The sequence below is a fragment of the Manis pentadactyla genome, chromosome 16 (genome assembly GCF_030020395.1).
Source record: "Manis pentadactyla isolate mManPen7 chromosome 16, mManPen7.hap1, whole genome shotgun sequence".
Classification (NCBI taxonomy): Eukaryota; Metazoa; Chordata; class Mammalia; order Pholidota; family Manidae; genus Manis; species Manis pentadactyla.
This window is the reverse complement of record NC_080034.1, coordinates 21,319,052-21,336,055: the sequence shown is the minus strand read 5'-3', so window position 1 is coordinate 21,336,055 and position 17,004 is coordinate 21,319,052. Positions and strand designations below refer to the sequence as shown.

General features: G+C 40.3%; 1 protein-coding gene across 1 annotated transcript in view; it reads right to left on the bottom strand.

Moving 5' to 3' along the window:
* The window catches only part of PKHD1 (PKHD1 ciliary IPT domain containing fibrocystin/polyductin), a 453,696-nt gene that overhangs the window by 381,942 nt on the left and 54,750 nt on the right, over nucleotides 1–17,004 (bottom strand). The window contains exons 28-33 of the mRNA XM_036916397.2: nucleotides 16,016–16,146; nucleotides 13,835–13,970; nucleotides 9,678–9,873; nucleotides 8,897–8,964; nucleotides 6,136–7,737; nucleotides 4,115–4,258 (exon numbers count right to left, since the gene is read on the bottom strand). Coding sequence (XP_036772292.2) covers nucleotides 4,115–4,258; nucleotides 6,136–7,737; nucleotides 8,897–8,964; nucleotides 9,678–9,873; nucleotides 13,835–13,970; nucleotides 16,016–16,146 — 2,277 coding nt within the window. The remainder of the gene's footprint in view (nucleotides 1–4,114; nucleotides 4,259–6,135; nucleotides 7,738–8,896; nucleotides 8,965–9,677; nucleotides 9,874–13,834; nucleotides 13,971–16,015; nucleotides 16,147–17,004) is intronic.

Below are 17,004 nucleotides of genomic sequence, written 5' to 3'. Positions count from 1 at the left end.
CACTCCAGTGTGACTACAATGGCATCTCATTGTGGTCTTAATTTGCATTTTCATCATTAATTCTTAAGCTGACCAACTTTTTATATGTTTAGTAATATAGCAATACTCATGTTTCTTTTCTATGAAATTCCTATTTCTGTCATTTGCCTTTTTTCTATTGAAATGTTTGTCTTTTTCTTATTTCTTAGTACTCTTTATATATTATGGGTACTAATCCTACTGAGTTTAAGTGGTTACTAATACATTCTCCAGGTTTGTGGCTAGACTTTTCATTTTCTTGATGGGAAATCTTAATCAGCATAAGTTCTTAATTTTCACATAATTTTGACTATTAACATTTATGAAGAAGAAAGACAGTTATTTGAAGCCCTTTGATCATTAGGCCATTTCTTTCTCAATCTTGAGACCCAGTATGAAAAAAACAAAAAAGGTGAAGGTGGCTGACTGGCAATAACCTTTGACAGGAAGATAAGTCTCTATGTGAGACGGTTTTGGAGCAATTTTGTCTGAAAATCTTAAGGTGAAGAATGAAAAAAGATAAATCTCTGTAACCTTCCACATCTGCAACTCTCCGGTCCCTGCAGGTACTCAGATGTTACCCAGGACTGTGTACTTGAACCTAAGCTGCCCTACCTACATCACAGTGCTACGCAAAGCAAGAGGTAAATGAGATAAGCACATGTAAGAGGATTTGCAATTATTCAATCATGCACAAATATTATTGTTGCTGGTACATTCTAAAGCACCTGACACATAGTAGGTTCTCTGTGAATGTGTTTCAATTGAATTATAGCAATTAAAATGACTGACAGTAGGACTCTCATATGGATAGACAAAACATGAAAACTTTCCAGTTAGTGAGCCGTAGAGCAAATAAAAACAGGCTCAACACCTATAAAATAATGAACTCATTAGGGGTGATTAGATGGAGCCAAAATGACAAGGTAAGTTATGAAAAGTACCCAAGGCTGGGGATCAGAAGCCATGGATCTTACTCAAGTTTCTGCTACTAACTAGTGGTATGACTTTATCACTTCAGCTTTCCATGCCTCATCGAAAAGTTAAAGTTTTCATGAAGAAGTCATGTGGTATAATTCAAGATGTAAATGCAAAACACCTGAAGCCCAAAGATCCTGCTAATTTTAAACAAATACAACATATTAGTTTCACTGAACAAGATGTTTCAGCAACCCATCAAGTGATAAAGTAAAATTCTTCATTTATTAGAAGTACAGTTTGGGGAAAGGCAAAGAGAGACAACACCAAAAGCAGCAAAACCCTTTCCTCTAGAGCTCCACCTTTCAGGCCCCCTGCCCACCGAGGTAAAGAAAACATTAGTACTGTAACACTAGAACAAGCCAAACAGTAATTAGGCAAGTTTGAGTTCTAGGCCATCATCTACAACCTGGAATGGGAAACATTGCTTTCTTTATTGTGCAAAGTCAAACTGAAGAACAAAATCAAAGCGGGGTCAGAACTCAAAGTGACCTGTGTAAATTAGGGAAATGAACAGTAATAAACAAAGACCCAATGAAAATAATAAGGCACTAAGCCACAGAAGAAAAAAAGAACTCATACACATATAGGACAAGGAAAATCCAGCTGTGCATGAGCCGTGTTAGAAAGAGAAGAAAAAAAAACCTTGTAATAATAATAATAATAGGTAACAGAAAGATTATAAATCAACAAGACAGCAATGTGATTTTAAAAACAAATATGTGGCCAGATTATACAGCGGACCTACCTAGTTTTGGACTTCAAATTAAGAAAGAATGTCAAATTCAGAGAGGGCTCAGAAGAGAAATACCAAAATGTTTACGTGGTGGAAAGCTTCTGATTTGGTGGAAAGTAGGGCCCGAGAATTTGCATTTCTAACAAACTCCCAAGGTGATGCAGCTGTCGCTGTTCCAATAACAACAATAATAATATTATATTCTCAATAATACCATTGAGAAACCCTGCATTAGAAGGACTGAGATTATTCAGCTTTCTGTAAGGTCGATTGAAGAAGGTTGAGAAAAAAAGTAAGAGTTGGGGAGCATGCGTTAGGTAAAAGGCTGGACTTCACTGAGAATGGCAACTGTGAAATACATATAAAGGTTGCTGCTATGAAAGTGTGCTCTAAAAAAATCCTTTTAACTATAACAGATTCTTAACTAAATTGGTCATAGGAAATCCTGTCTGAAAGCAGAGGCATTATTGGTAGTTTTTAATAATTTGTGAAACACACTCCCTTTGACTATTTGATGTGCATTATAGACCTATTTACTAGGAAAAAAAATTACACAATTTCAGCATGTTGGTACAATCCCCCAAAATCGTCCAGATCTGAAGTTAAGAAACCAATAGAGTTGGCTTTCACAAGTTCCTCTCCATTTTTACATACTGCAATTAAAAGTCTTTAAAAACTTTTTTTTTATGAAAGAGGAAAATAAGTCAAATTATCTCCCTAGATTACTATCTCTTGCACATTCAATGAGGGTTTGGTGACACCTAGTGGCAACAGTAAGAGTTACAGCCTCCCTCTCACTTCTCTTAAAAATCAAGGAATTTTGACAAGTCCTTTTCTAAAACCCAGTCAACTCTTTTAAAATATAATGATTCTACTATGCTTCAACTAGAAGTTATCAACTTCCAGTACCACAATCTTCCTGACCCTGGAACCTTGCCAATTTTTATTTTTTACGTCTAACTGAAATTAGGTGTCTTAAAATAATAATATCAAGGGGTTTTAAAAGTTAAGCAGTTTATATGTGGAAGTTTCTTTTTTTTTTAACTGTAGCAGTATTAGTGAAAATTAGAACCTAGAAATGTGGAGTCTTGATGTTTGTTTCCAAGGTTTCCCAATTCCTTCATTTATTCTTTCATCAAGCATTAATTTTGCACATACACTAGGCCAGCTCTGCTCTATGCACAGGAGGCAGAACGGAGAATGAAACAGGCATCTCAAACTTAAATTCTCTACTTAAGTTAATTCTGTATCTTAAGTTTCCTATTGCAGCATCTTAAGTGGAATAGATCCCACTTCTATATTTTCTGCTTACATACATGAAAATAGGAAACTCAATTTCTTGTACTTTAAACAAGGATTGCTTCTCTGCCTCCTCTTTTTCCCCCCTCCACCTCCTCTTTTCCCTCCTCTGTCATCTCTTTTTCCTTCTCCTTCTTGTCTAAAATGATACAATGTAAACTGCCATCACTGAAATATTACCCATCACGGAACTTTTGTTCAAGCTCAGATGAAATGACCCTTTTACCGTTTCGTCAAGCCTTTACCCACATTCAAGTTGCAGATACATACATTAGGAATCTAACATAGAGCACCATGCAGAAAGCACAGGTATAGCATCTATGACTATGCAAACAAGATAACCACCTGATCAAGCTAGTCCTGCAGTGATCTTGGTAATTTCTTCCCTTTGACTTTGTTTCTGAAGGTCCGTGGGTAATTATCATGTGTTGTACGGCCCCATCATGGAATATCAAACCTTTTCACCTTCCTTTCTACCAAAGACCTGGCTTCCCATGCCACAGTGTACATGGTGGCTGGGGGCTCAGAGCAGTGAGAAATCATGGCAGTTTACTGAATAAGGGCTCAGGTAATTACCCGGACATTACAGAACAGGAAGGGAATGTTCACGATGGCTCTTTTGTCTGTCATAAGAATTCAAACGCTGAGAACACTCGGCCAATATGCAAGAGATAGCCAGCTGGATGATCTAAGCACTTCCCTAGCACCTCCAGTAGGCAGATGTTTTCAGCAGCCCCACCTCAGAACAAGACCGAGGGATTCTGTTCTCAGCAATGCCTGGGGCTGTCAGTGAAACTAGTATTTAGAATTCAGGATTGTTTTCTCCATCATCAGATGACTACAGTCAAGAACACAGGTGATAAAGTTTTCATTGTCACATGACAAAGTTCTTATGAACCATTTTAAAAGGCACGGTCCCTGATTCTAACTACCATTTTAGATGCGGAAGAGAGAAATTCTTTTCCCAGGGCCACATGGAAAAATTCAAAGTCAGTACAGCATTAATTATAAAAGTGGAGTTAACCAAAGAACATCATTTTCATATGCACTCTTTTTTTAAAAAAATGTGGCATTTTTACTGACCATCCAGGGGCAGAACCAGGCAGCTGAAGGCAGACACTGTAGCATTAGCCAAGACTTGGCAGGGCGCACCACACACGGCAGCTGAGATGTTCCCTGGAGAAAACCCTGCTCCAAACACATGCACGAGCCTTCCACCCAGGCAGCCTTTAAAACAAAATTACGAGTCCGTGATCATAGAGGCAAATCTCTTTTTCACCAAGTCAAAATTCAAATCCATGCTTCCTTGCTGCCATCATTCTTACTATGCCCTCCGGAGTCCACACAACTGGCTCTAGTTTCCTAATTTCCTGAGTGTCTTCTCATTAAGGTCTGGCTTCCAGAGCCTGGTGTCCTAGTTTTGTCAGATCCCAGTCAGATCCAACAACCAAAAATATAATAGTTTCTATATAGAAAATCAATGTTTACTTAGTTTTTAAATTTTTTATTCAGAAGAGTATAACATGAAAGTAGTTCTTCTAACCACCTATATCACTCCCCAGAGGTAGCCATATATATAGCTGCTTATGAATCCTTCCAGAATTTTCTAGGCATATCTATTTCTTATACAAGGAGATCTTTCTATACATACTCTTCTAGACTTGCTTTTTTAATTAAAGGTATAGTGTAGACATTTTTCCAAAACCATACAGAGAGAGACCTTGTTCATTATTAAAATTCTATTATGGGATTACAGAATTCATGGGATTCCACCATATGACTAGGCCATAATTTATTTAGCAATTTTCCTATTGATTACTACTTTAATTATTTCTTCCCCTCTCTTGCTATAATGAATGGTGTTGCCATGGATTATACACTTATTTGAGTAAAACTGTTGCAAATTCTTAGAAGTGGGATTTCTAGGTCAAAGGAAAAGCAAATTTTTCTGTTAATGGATAGTGTCAAATTTCTCTCCAAAATAATGTTGCGCCCGTTCACATGCCTCCCAACCCTGTATGGGAGCACCTGTCTCTGACGGGTAAAAGCAGGATCATTCTTAACAGACATGTTCCGCTTCAGTCTGAGAGCCCATAAAGCTGAATGTCACCTGGACTCTCAGACATGCCAGCATCCTATAGTCCCCACTGACACAGAGTTCCAGTTTCTACTGTCTTCATGTCAAGTCTAGGTGGTACCTGCACAGTCACCAGATTAACAGAAGAACAACACTTGGCTTAGGATCCATTTCATATCCCTGCTCTCACCATAAAAATCATGGAATCTTAAAGCATAGAGGGGGCAGCTAGGGAGCCTCCAGCCCTTTATCAAATAGAGAAGCTGAGGCTTATAAGAGTCACCCAGGTAAGTTACTGTCACACTCGGGACCAAAATCTCAATTCCCACAGCATGCCACCCAGCTGATGCCAGACAAATTTGTTCGAGAAACGGCTTGGCTAGTACTTTATCAGTGTAAGATTCGGCTCCCAAAATTTCCTCTATACTTTCTGTATCACAATCAAATGTGAGCTATCTCGAGCGCAGCACAGCCTTTGAGGGAACAGAAACTAAAACCCTCATTGGGAGAAAAGGCAAGACAAATTTCAGTAGTTCTAAAAGGAGAAAAAAGTTCAACCAATGGAATGATACTTGCAATTGTCCTGTGATTGGTGGACTATGAGTTCACCTGTGAACTATTACAAAATGATAAAAAATAGTCATACTTACTAAGTTTAAAATAATTCAAATTGGCATACAGTTCTAAAAAAAGGTGAAGGCACTCATGTTCTACTTGATTGTCAAATTATGAACTTTTATAAATGGTATTATATAATTTAAAACAAATTAAATTGGGTTAATGCATCAAATTAAAACACAATCTCACACAGTTAGAGAATATGCACAATTCCCTTGATAAAAACAAAGCCTCATACATGGAGCAGGGCAGAGGCGAGTTTCCAGAAGACACTGGTACTATGAGAAGCCAAGTGGACTCTCTCCTTCGATGGCTCAGATTGATGTCGATTTCCTACCTCTGGAATAGTGAGAGTGGCCATTGATCCACTTACGTAAAGAAAGCGCCCTGTCTTATTGGCTTGACTTACCAAAGTTCTCGGTGACGGCTGTAATAGTCACTCTGGATGTGAACACCAGGTCAGAGGAGGCCCCCCCTCTCACGCGGTCGTAACCCCTGACGTGGTACTCCCCGGCAGGAAGGGCGGGCACCACGCACTGCAGGACCGTGCGGTTGCCAGAGACACCCACACAGGGTGACAGCCCAATAAAAATGTCAACATTCTCCGCTCCTGAGATCTGGGCCACTGCAAAGGTTAAGACATCATCCGTCCCAGAAATAGAAAGCAGTTCTGGGGTGAAGGCACTGCTGTAAACAATGACTCCCACGTGGTATGAATGTCCATCCACCCTGATGTCCAGGACAGCAGAGCCATTCCCCGCGGGAACGATGCAGCGGACGAGCTCAGCGCTGATGTTCACCGCCAGGCAGGCCTGCTGGCCAATGTACACGACCGTGCTGTTCCGTCCTCGCAGGGCTGAGCCCTCCATGCTCAAGAGGCTTCCGCCATGAATGCTGAAATTCTTGGGAGAGTAATGAAACACTTGAGGCATGATGTTGAAGTGCCTAGAAACATTACCAAAACAAGCATCCCCATTTCTTGTACGTAAAGCTGATAGGTAGTGGGGTCCTGGGGTCAAATCCCTGACCCAGCACGCCACGAGGCTGGCATTAAAGGAAGTTACAGTGCAGAGAAGATGATCGTCCACAAACACCCTGGGCTCATCGGCTGTGGTGCCTAACCTCTGACCCCTCACCAGCACCGTGGTCAGGGACCCCCTGATGCTAACGGTCAAGGCGTCCACAATAGGCGTTGTCTCTTCCCGCAAGAAAAGAGTGCAGTTTCCCCGGCACTTGCCGGGTAGCCCATTGACCAGGACTGTGATGTTCAGGGTGAAGGAAGCATCAGGCAAGGGGTCTCCCACCATGTCCATCTGGCAGATGACTCTCTGGCCCCCCAAACTCAAAATCGCACAGGTAAAAGGACCTGAAAAGCCCACCTGGACCGACCTCCTGCTAGAGCTGAGGGCCAACCCCCTCACCGTGAGCGCCAGCCCACCACAGGCTGACCCATGCGTCGGGAAGATGGTCGTTATCTGAGGCATCACCACAAACTGCGGGGGCACCGCAGACATGTTAGCAAGCCCCGTCTGCTTCTGACGTACTTGGAAGGGATAGATGCCCGCCTCCAGACTGCGAAGAGGCAAAGCGCACCCAGACAGGCTCGTGTTGCTCCTGAAAATCCCGAGATGGCAGCTCAGGCCCCCCAGAAGGATCACCGAGTCGGAGAGGTTACTTCCTTGCACGTAAAGCACCAGGCTGCTATCTGTGATTTCTCCCTGCACGGCAGTGACCACCGGTGTGGCCGTGGCCTCATACGTGAAGGTAAAGCCTTTCCCCACCAGGCGTGGGGGAGGTCCTCGGGTGGAGGCCACGTTGCCAGCCCAGACCTCCACGGGGGCCGGGACAGCCAGCCCGTCTCCATCAGGCCGAGGCGAGGCAGGCGGGGTCTCACACCAGATGTCGGTGTCTGTTGAGTTCACGATGTCACAGGACCGATCGCCCACAAGCACCCACGCCAGAGCCGGGTCCCTGCTGAACCCCGTTCCCGAGATGCTGAGGATGGTTCCACCTAGAGCATGAATATCAGAAACAAAACTGAGGAGCTGATATCCAGACCTGGGGGCTCACAGCACCTGGGTAAGCCCCAAAGGCAGCCAAGTGGAGGGCGGGTGTTGGTGAGACCTCAATTATTTCACCTCACCCCATCATTGCTACATTTGTGATCATTTTGGCAAGAGTTAGATGGGCTAAATTCACATAATAGGAAAACCATATAGATCGTTATATAGAAAAGATGTTTATAAGATTCAAGACAAAATTTTCTAGTATGTTTATAGATCCTAGGTGCCATTTTTATCAACTTATGTACTAATGAAAAATCAAATTTGTTGAAGTCATCTACATATATTCTATATTATTCTATATAATATTCCAATATTCCATGTATTAGTCATATGTGTATGTATAAGACATATCAAAATATATCAGAGCCACTGAAACACTGAGACATGCTTGTGATTCTGCTGATACATTCAAAGACTTTGTCTTACTCTCTAGTTGGGGGACAACCAAACTCTATCTTCAGGACAGGGGTTGGAGCAACGTACCCCATATCATTACCAACTCTTGGTATAGCCAAGCAGATTTAAAAAGGATTTTCCTTACTCAAAAAAGGATAACATGCTATTTGATACACTATCACAATGATTATTCACATGCAAATATATAGCTTTCAATTTTTTCTGCAAATGACTCATTGTCTAGATTTCCCCATTTGTCTTATCCTTTCATCACCCATATTGTCAATAGTGTCTCTGACTCTTCCTCTGTGACACTAGAAGAAAGAAAAGGCACCAAAGACTCACTCCTCTTCCCCATGCACATGGACTATCCAACCAGCCAAAGCAGGAAGCTCTTCCCTTGTTGCTCTAGTATCCATTTGACAGGAGACCCAACAGACACTTCAGCCTCTTGCCATTAGAAAGAAAAAATGAGGCACATCCACTTTTCATAGAAATGCTGTAATTTCCTGAGCTTGCTGGGCTAAGGAATCACTGGGTTTGCACACCCTTCGAAGTACACCACTCAGTTCCCAGAGCACGAGGACACCTCCTCTCCCTGCTGCCCTGTCTCTGGTCTTGCTAGCTAATTAATCTAGGAACAAAATCCGAATAACCAGTGAGTAGACATACTGGATAAATGATATCAGTTCCATCAAAGCCACTTACCCAGAAGGGACCCACAGCAAGGCTCAATGCTGAAAACTTCTGTGATGTACTGGATGTGAAGATCAACCCTACAGAAATGGGGAGATGGTTAGGAAATAACCGAGAGAGTCAGAAAAAGAGAAAGGAAGGGATAAGAGAGAAGCAATGTATGTGTTTGGGGGAAAAGAGAGACAGAGAGCAGTGATGGGGAGCCAAGTGTGAATGGCCCATCCTAACAGAGAGAAAGGAAATGGTGGGGGAAAGGTGTGTGGGATCCTTTCCTGGGCCAGTACCATGTGGTAGCACCAGTCCATACAGTTCCGCTAACTTCCTGGAATGAGGAAATGGAACCTCTGGGGAAAATACTAGGTAGAGGGATCTTCAGAGTAAAGATGATGTGAGCATGGCTTGTGCAATACTGTAAGCCATTTATTCAAAGTCCAAGACACAATCTTATTGAAGGTCTTATTTAATGATAGACTCTTCCTAAAGCACTGACTCCTCTCCCTAGACATACGGATGCCCACCCCACCGCCCACCTTCCCCAACCAAGAGCCATGACCTCTCAGTTCCAAAAAGTTTTCTGTTTCCCAATTGGTAAACCAGAAATGTCCCCTGGTTTGGTCTTGAGAGTAAACAGTCCTGTAGGGTCTCTAAGATTTGTCCAGATTTTATGATTCCCATGTGTTTATCCCTCAATTTCAGAAGAAGGGGAAAAAATGTAAAGTCCTAACTCAAAATCAGACTCCCTCAGTGGAATCACTAGACCCTCCAACAGACCTAAAATGAAGTGTCACCTCACCCTTGTGAGTGAATGTTGATCCCATTGATGGAGACTGAGATTCTATAGAGACCGGCAGGCAGAGAGGGCAGCACCACCTCCAAGCCCCGAGCCATTTGCACACCAACTGGAGCCCAGGTATCCTGGATGTGGACTTCCACACCCAAACCTGTGTCGTTCGCCAGCAGCGCCATGCCGATGAAAAGGGTCTCACCTCCTGTGTTGGAAAAATATCCATTAGCCTCTGTGATATGGGTTTGTGGCCTCAACCACCCACTCAATTCTAAAACTGTCTTTTAGGATTAAATACATGGTTAGCCCTGTGCATAATGCTCTAAAGAGCTGTAAGGACAACCTAACTTTTTCATGAAACTTCTAACTCTTAATAGAGCTATAGACATAAACCTATATAGGCATAACCTTAAGGGCATAAAAAGCAAACCTGTCAGGACAATTTTATTCAGGACGCACTAACTTATCTTTATGCAGAGGCAAATCCAGAAGTAGTTTAGAGGGCTGTCTTCATAACCTCCAAATAGCACCCCATGTGCTTTTTTTCCACTGGTATGTAAGTACTTCCACTTTTCCACTAATAGAAGTCTAAAGCTCTAGTATCTTCTAGTATTTTCTGAACCCTGTAATAATGCTGTACACGAGTCCAGCACTTCACAGTTTACAGAGCACTGTCACATATGCTACTGCATTTGATCCTCACAGGATGCTGATGACATATTCGGCTCAGTTAGTAGGACTGACATTTAGCTTTTGAGGGAATTAAGGTTCAGCAGCCAAGTTCTCATAGCTTCTTAATGAAAATGTCAAGGCCTTAAACCCTATCTTCTATTTCAGCACTTTTCTCATTTAATTAGCAACTAACTCTCCTAATTCAATTCCTTTTGCTGCAAATACTTATTGGGTACCAAGAGGGTGATGTGCATGTGACTCGGGGCACAAAAATATGTTAAACATACACCCTGCCCTCAAGTGTAGTAAAATAGATGCAGACATAGTTTCAGTGCAAGACATGCCATAAGAGAGGTGAAAATTAAACAGTGACATTGTTAAAATCAGAGCAACATTCTCAATATCAAGAAAAACTTTATGGGCAACAATGTGCTTAAAATTCAGCTTGGTAGATAAATCCCAAGAGGAATTGATAGAGAATAGGCGATTTATCCAGATTTTATGATTTGAGGGGTGTTCTACCCCAATTCTAACAACTTCACATTTTCACCCTGTCTTTTGTAGCACTTTCTCAGTTAATCACCAAGTGGCTTAGAGAGAAGGAAAGAGAATCAACTGTCTGAAAGACCAGGTACATGTCCACACAGTTAGGGCATCTATGGGAATGGGCCGGGCGATGGTAGTTCAATGGCCGAAGACCAAGAAAGCCACTTAATTCAGTGGACCACAGAGACCCCCAAATGTTTCTAAGCAAGGACAGGATATAATTGAAGCTTTCATCCTATCGGAGAGATAAGGGAGAGGAAATCTAGTCTGCAGACAACTGGAGCCTTAAAGAGAACCAGAAATTAAGTGTGCAATGGCAGAAGCAGAAATAAATACTTAACTTCCCTGGGTCTTGGTGTGCCCACCCAGACACAGTTTGGGCAAAAGCATCTCTAAAGCTCGTTTAGCTGCTAACCTTTGAGAACTAAACCAAAGGTGGCACACCTACAGAACATCTCAGTCAATTAGATAAGGAGGAGAAGAGGGTACTTGATAGAGAAAAGTCAAAGAGGAGGAGTTGTGGCACATGAGAAGACTGAACATTCAAATGCTTGCTCTGCCATTTCACTACCATTGTGACTGTGCGTGACTCCCTTTGGGTTCTCAAAGCCTTGGATTTTTCATCAGTAAGAGGGTAACAAAGCCCACCCCTTTTGGTCTGTTGGAAGGATTAAGTTGGCTATCCTAGGACAGGCTCTAGCATCATACAGCATCAAGAAGCCCTCAATTCACTTCATTCTCTTCCCTGGTCCATATCCTTTCTACTTCATGTCTTCCCTAACTCGTTCTACTGTGAGATCTCAAGCTTCAGTGTAGTGACTTTGTTGGAGTCCAGGGTTGAACAACGAAAAGGACGTGACCACAAGGTGCAGTAGCATGAAAACGAGCTTTGGTATGTGGGTGCTGCTTCGACAGGTTTGCACAGTTGTAGAAATCTCACAGCTGAGACTTTCCAGAGGCAACAATAGGAGACCACTCCCAGAAGGGGGAAGGCACCACCCGGAGGGGAGTGGGAGGGGGCTTTTGTGTTCAGATGATTTCTCCCAGCAGCCCAGTGGGTAGTCTCTGGGTGGAAGAGCTCTGAAGGGTACCAATAGCATAGTCTTGTAGCCCCAGGTCTTCTTTATCTATGGCTTTGCAGGATGGGCAAAGCAAGCAGGCTTTAAAAGACTAAAAGTCTGCCTTGGGGGGCTATATTTAAAAGAATTGGTTATATAAAAATTTGAATTTGACATTGACATGTTTTGGAGCTGAGTCCAGCCTGCTGTGAAGAAGTCAACAACATGGGGCTAACAGAGAGCCATTTTGGGCTCATTTATATAACACTTCACATTTGACAAAATGAAGCATTTTTTGAGTGCTTTCAACAAAGCATTTATCGACTGCTTACTCCGCACTAGTTCCCAGGCTAGGTACTTTGTCCTACTTTCTCAGGCTTCACAAAAGCTTGAAAGAACTACTCTCACCTAGCAAGTTAAATTTCTTGCCCAAGGAGTGGCTGAGCTGGGATGCATTCAGATCCAGTGCTGACTGACTACAAAAACCACACTGATCAACCTCATACTCTTCCTCCCCCTTCCCCTGCCCATCCTCCTCTCTTAGGTTTCAATTTGGCTTCACTGTCATCATCAATATCATCATCTCCTGGAGGAGACTTTCAGAAAAGACTTTCCTAATAGGCTACCACTCTTTGTAGATTTTATTACACGTTCTTCTTCATTCTGCCTGTAGAAAGATTTAAATGCAAGTATAAATTCTGCAAATAATGCATTATGTTGTAATATACCAACAACATGAACTCCTTGGGCTTGTGGTCAATTGTCAGGCTAATCCTAGATGCCTTTGGGGTGCTTATGCAATGTATTTATTCTTTTCATTATAAGTAGGAAATTTTATTAAAAGCCAAAAATCACGGAAATCTGAATAGAACATGGAGCTCCTTCCTCCCTTTTCTCCTTCATTGGGAAGAATCTATACCACTGAGGAATTTTACACACTTTGGTTGCCTGAGGCAAAAAATTCTTCTTCTGCACTAACTGAGCTGAATAATATTGAGAAGCTAAAGGACACTTCCCTTTATTTATGCACTGTTGAGCAATGGAAAATCAAAAGAGTGCCAGAAAAATTGAGGCAAGACTTCTTCTCTGGGAAATTTAATGGTCTTTTATAAAATAGATATGGCTGCATAAACTCTCTATTATCTGGCATTCAATTAAACAGAAAGGCGTTTTAACTGGTACTTATCCAAATCTATATAGTATACATGATAACAAAATTATTATAATTCCTGTCATATCATCTGAATTATCAAAGATTAAATTGTTTCATGTAGTTGGGTGCTAAAGAATTCATTCTTTTTATACATAGTACATCTCAAGAATTCATGGTTAATCAGAACACCCTGTTCTCTAATTGTTTCAAACAACTACTGCATTAGAACCTGATGCCAAAAATGATATGTTACAGTAAGCTATAAACAGCTGACTTCTTCGAATCTGCAACCAGATTGCTTAGATTGAAGTTACAACTCTGTTACTTACTAAAAGTAACATCTTAGACAAGATACTTACTCTTTCTGTTCCTTAGTTTACTCACTTGAAAACTGAGACTAATAATCCTATAAATTAGTGACAAGGATTAAAGTCTATTGTATGTCTGTGCAATTATTGGCATATAATAGGTGATCGATAAGTGTTGAATTGCTGACTTTGAATTCCCATGTTATCTATATGATGGAAATAGTCCTAATTTTACAGAGGGAAAAAATAGATATAAGGAGATTTATTCATTGATGGCTAAGATGAAAATAGCAGTCTCCTAGTTTTCAGAAAAATAATTTCCATCCAAAATATAATACTATCTACAATAAAATTAATAGGCCACTCTTTGCATTTTTTTACAGGATCAATGGCTACAGGTAAAAAGATGTGGCAGTTCATGTATTTTACCTGCTATGTTGCTTCTGTTTCTGCTCAAAGACACAATCACTGGATTTAAAGAGGAAACATATGTAAATGCCATTGGAAGAACTGCAGAATGGTCCCCTCCAATCACAGTCACATTCACAATGGGTCCATCTTTGCCCTGAAAAATCAGTTGTTAAAACCAAATCTCTGAAAATAAGCTGAATTGAGAGAAGTGCATATAGAATTAGTTTAAAAGATTACTTTCAAGAAAACTGTTCTTAAAGAGTATATTTACATTCAATTCTGTCTCTCTCTCACTCTCCCTCACAAACACACAGTTACAAATACTTAGAATAGGCAAGTCACCATCCAACAGATTAAAGAGTAAATACAAAAGGTTTGCAAATAACAGCAATTGTTTCTGCAAAAACTGGCAATTTCAAATAAACATCTATACCTAGCTAAACTATCTGTAGAGTGTGAGAATATTTTCAGATACATGAGTACTCAGAACATATTCCTCCTGCATGTTCTTTCTTAGAATGTTCCTCAAGGCTATTATCTCATTAAATAAACAACAGACAAAAAAAGCAGAAGATATGAATCCCAAGTAGCAGTGAATACACTGAGGAGAGCGATCAAGGGAAGCACTAGGATGAAATCTGTAGCATAAACCTATCTAGAAAACTGTTAGGTTAAGCAGGAGAACAAAGAACTTCAAGGAAAAAACTAATATTATGGATTTTTTTAATAAAGAATTTTTATTATAAAGAAGACATGTTAAGAAAAAAGGAGAAACTCTAAGAAAAAAAGGAAAATATATCTTACCTGATTCTTTTGGCATTGTTGTTTGAAATAGTTATAATAACATAAACATGATTTATTGATTTAACAAAATAATCATATTGCAAATATATTTAAAAGAATGAAAAATGGGTGTTTCAGAAACGGGACTTGAAGAAGGGGGAAGAAGAATAACAGAGCATGCTTGTTTCACTATTTTCCTTTTAACCACTGCATGTATTACTTTGACCAAAATTAAAAGTTTGTTTTAATATTTATTCTCTCTAGTGAAAGATATCCAAACAGTACAAATTTCATCCATTAAAATGTTACATATATATTAAAGTGATAATACCTAGCATTGACCAAGGCTTCAGAAATCAGACACTCTCACAGTGATGGTGGGAGTATAAATTTAAAAAGAACTTCAGACAACTGGATAGTACATATCAAAAGCTTCAGGATTTAGTTTAATTTATCCAGAGAAAAATAAATACACCCAAAAATATAGTTATCAGGGTGATCAAAACTCTGTTGTTTAAAGTAGGAAATTTTAGAAATTATCTTAATGTCCAATAATAAGGAATAGTTAAACAAATTACAAAACAATCACAAATTGGAACTGCACACAGTTTACATATAAAAGCTAACATTTCATAATGTTTGAGTAACTGGATAAAATTAAAATGTATGGCCAGAGATCAAAGATTATTCTAAATCCTCTCTTCAGAGATCTTTTTTTGTTCAGTAAATAGCCATCTTTTGGAGTCATGGACGTGCTAGAAAATGTTGATGACACTGAAGTCAACTCTGAATAGAAAGTTCAACCTCAGCTGTGAGCATGAATCATACCAACTGCACCAGGGAAGGGCCTGGATTCAAATCTTTTAATAGGTTATGAGATAGAAGTAAGTGAATAATAAAGGGAAAGCTAAGGGACTTGTTTTTAAGAGAAAAGGGAAGCATTAGAGCATAACTAGAAATATATTTCATAGCAACCAGACATTCTAGAAATTTCTAAGTTCTACTGTTCACATCAATCACATCAATGCCAGAAAACAAAATTGGTGGTGAAAACTGTTGTTATTCACTTAAGAGAGAAGTAAGATTACAAGATACATATGTTTTGCAAACCAACATCCAGAATGTAGACTAGACACATTTATTTTTGTGTCACTAATATTCATGAAGAGCATGGACTGGGACTGCCTGGTTGTTTTCTTTTAAAAGAAATAACTGATGTTAATTACAAGTCCCATTGGAGGGGACTTCCCGCTTCGTAGCAGAACAGGCAATACAAACAATACGAGCATTCTCTGATGATGAAAAGGTCACCTCAGTTAATTTACTTCTAAGAAATGATTCACTGAAAAACTTACACTACATTTCAATAATGGTCACCCACCCAGAAAGAAGGAAAAGCCAAAGGTTTCTACTTACCCTGGGTGGAACTTTGCATTGAATTCTTTGTGAATTGCTTGTGGTGACACTGATGGCACAGGACTGAGATCCAAATAACACAAGGCTAACATCTTCCAAGCTAGAGCCTCGAATGGTGGCCCAGAACCCTCCTGTAAGAAAAACAGCATTTTCAAATGGGATACAGTCAGACAAAAATAATTATGCACGAGAGAGAGAAAATGAAATGAAAACTGAACCTTCTTAGTCAAATGCAAGGCATGCTTAAACTGCAGAAAAAGACTGAAGTTAAATATATAAACTGCTATATAAAAAGGAACAAATAGGAATTAGAGGACAGAGAGAAGTAGTAACACATCCTGTAGATATTTAAGAATAAAGCATAGAGATACAATACTTTCATAAGTCAAAGTAAGGTAGATGGTCTCTGAAAACTCTTCCTGCTCTAGATTTTATCATTCCTGCCAAACCTATAAAAATTACTCTTTTCCTGAGAAATCAAGTTTAAGAGAGTATAATCATAGAAGGAGGTGTGGGCCCAGAGTCAGGGCCACAGACTGCTTTGCCACTTAATGGAGATCATTTGAAGTATTGGCTCTGAATGTACTGGTTCTCACTGCCCTCATCTTTAAATGACAGCCTTAGCTCTTCTGGCTTTGTGATTTGATACTAGGCTCCTGTCTCTGTGACTGATATTTGTCTAGGTGACTGATATGACCACCCACTGCCATTAGGATTTCTCTACTGACCAATGAAGAGCAACCACAGAAAGCCCTATCTCCTCACCGCAGATACCGGTAAAATGTTGGCACACTTTAGCATTTGGAGGCGCAACCCTGGATCTACCTAGTGAACAGAAAGCCCACTTATTAGTGATGAGGGCAATGATTCTGGTCTGCCATTTCCCCAGAGCAAGATACAAGAGAGGACATGTACCAAATAGAGACATGTACACTTTGAGAGGGAGAAGTGGGTGCATGAGCAATGTTATCCTCCCTAAGTGTGTCAGG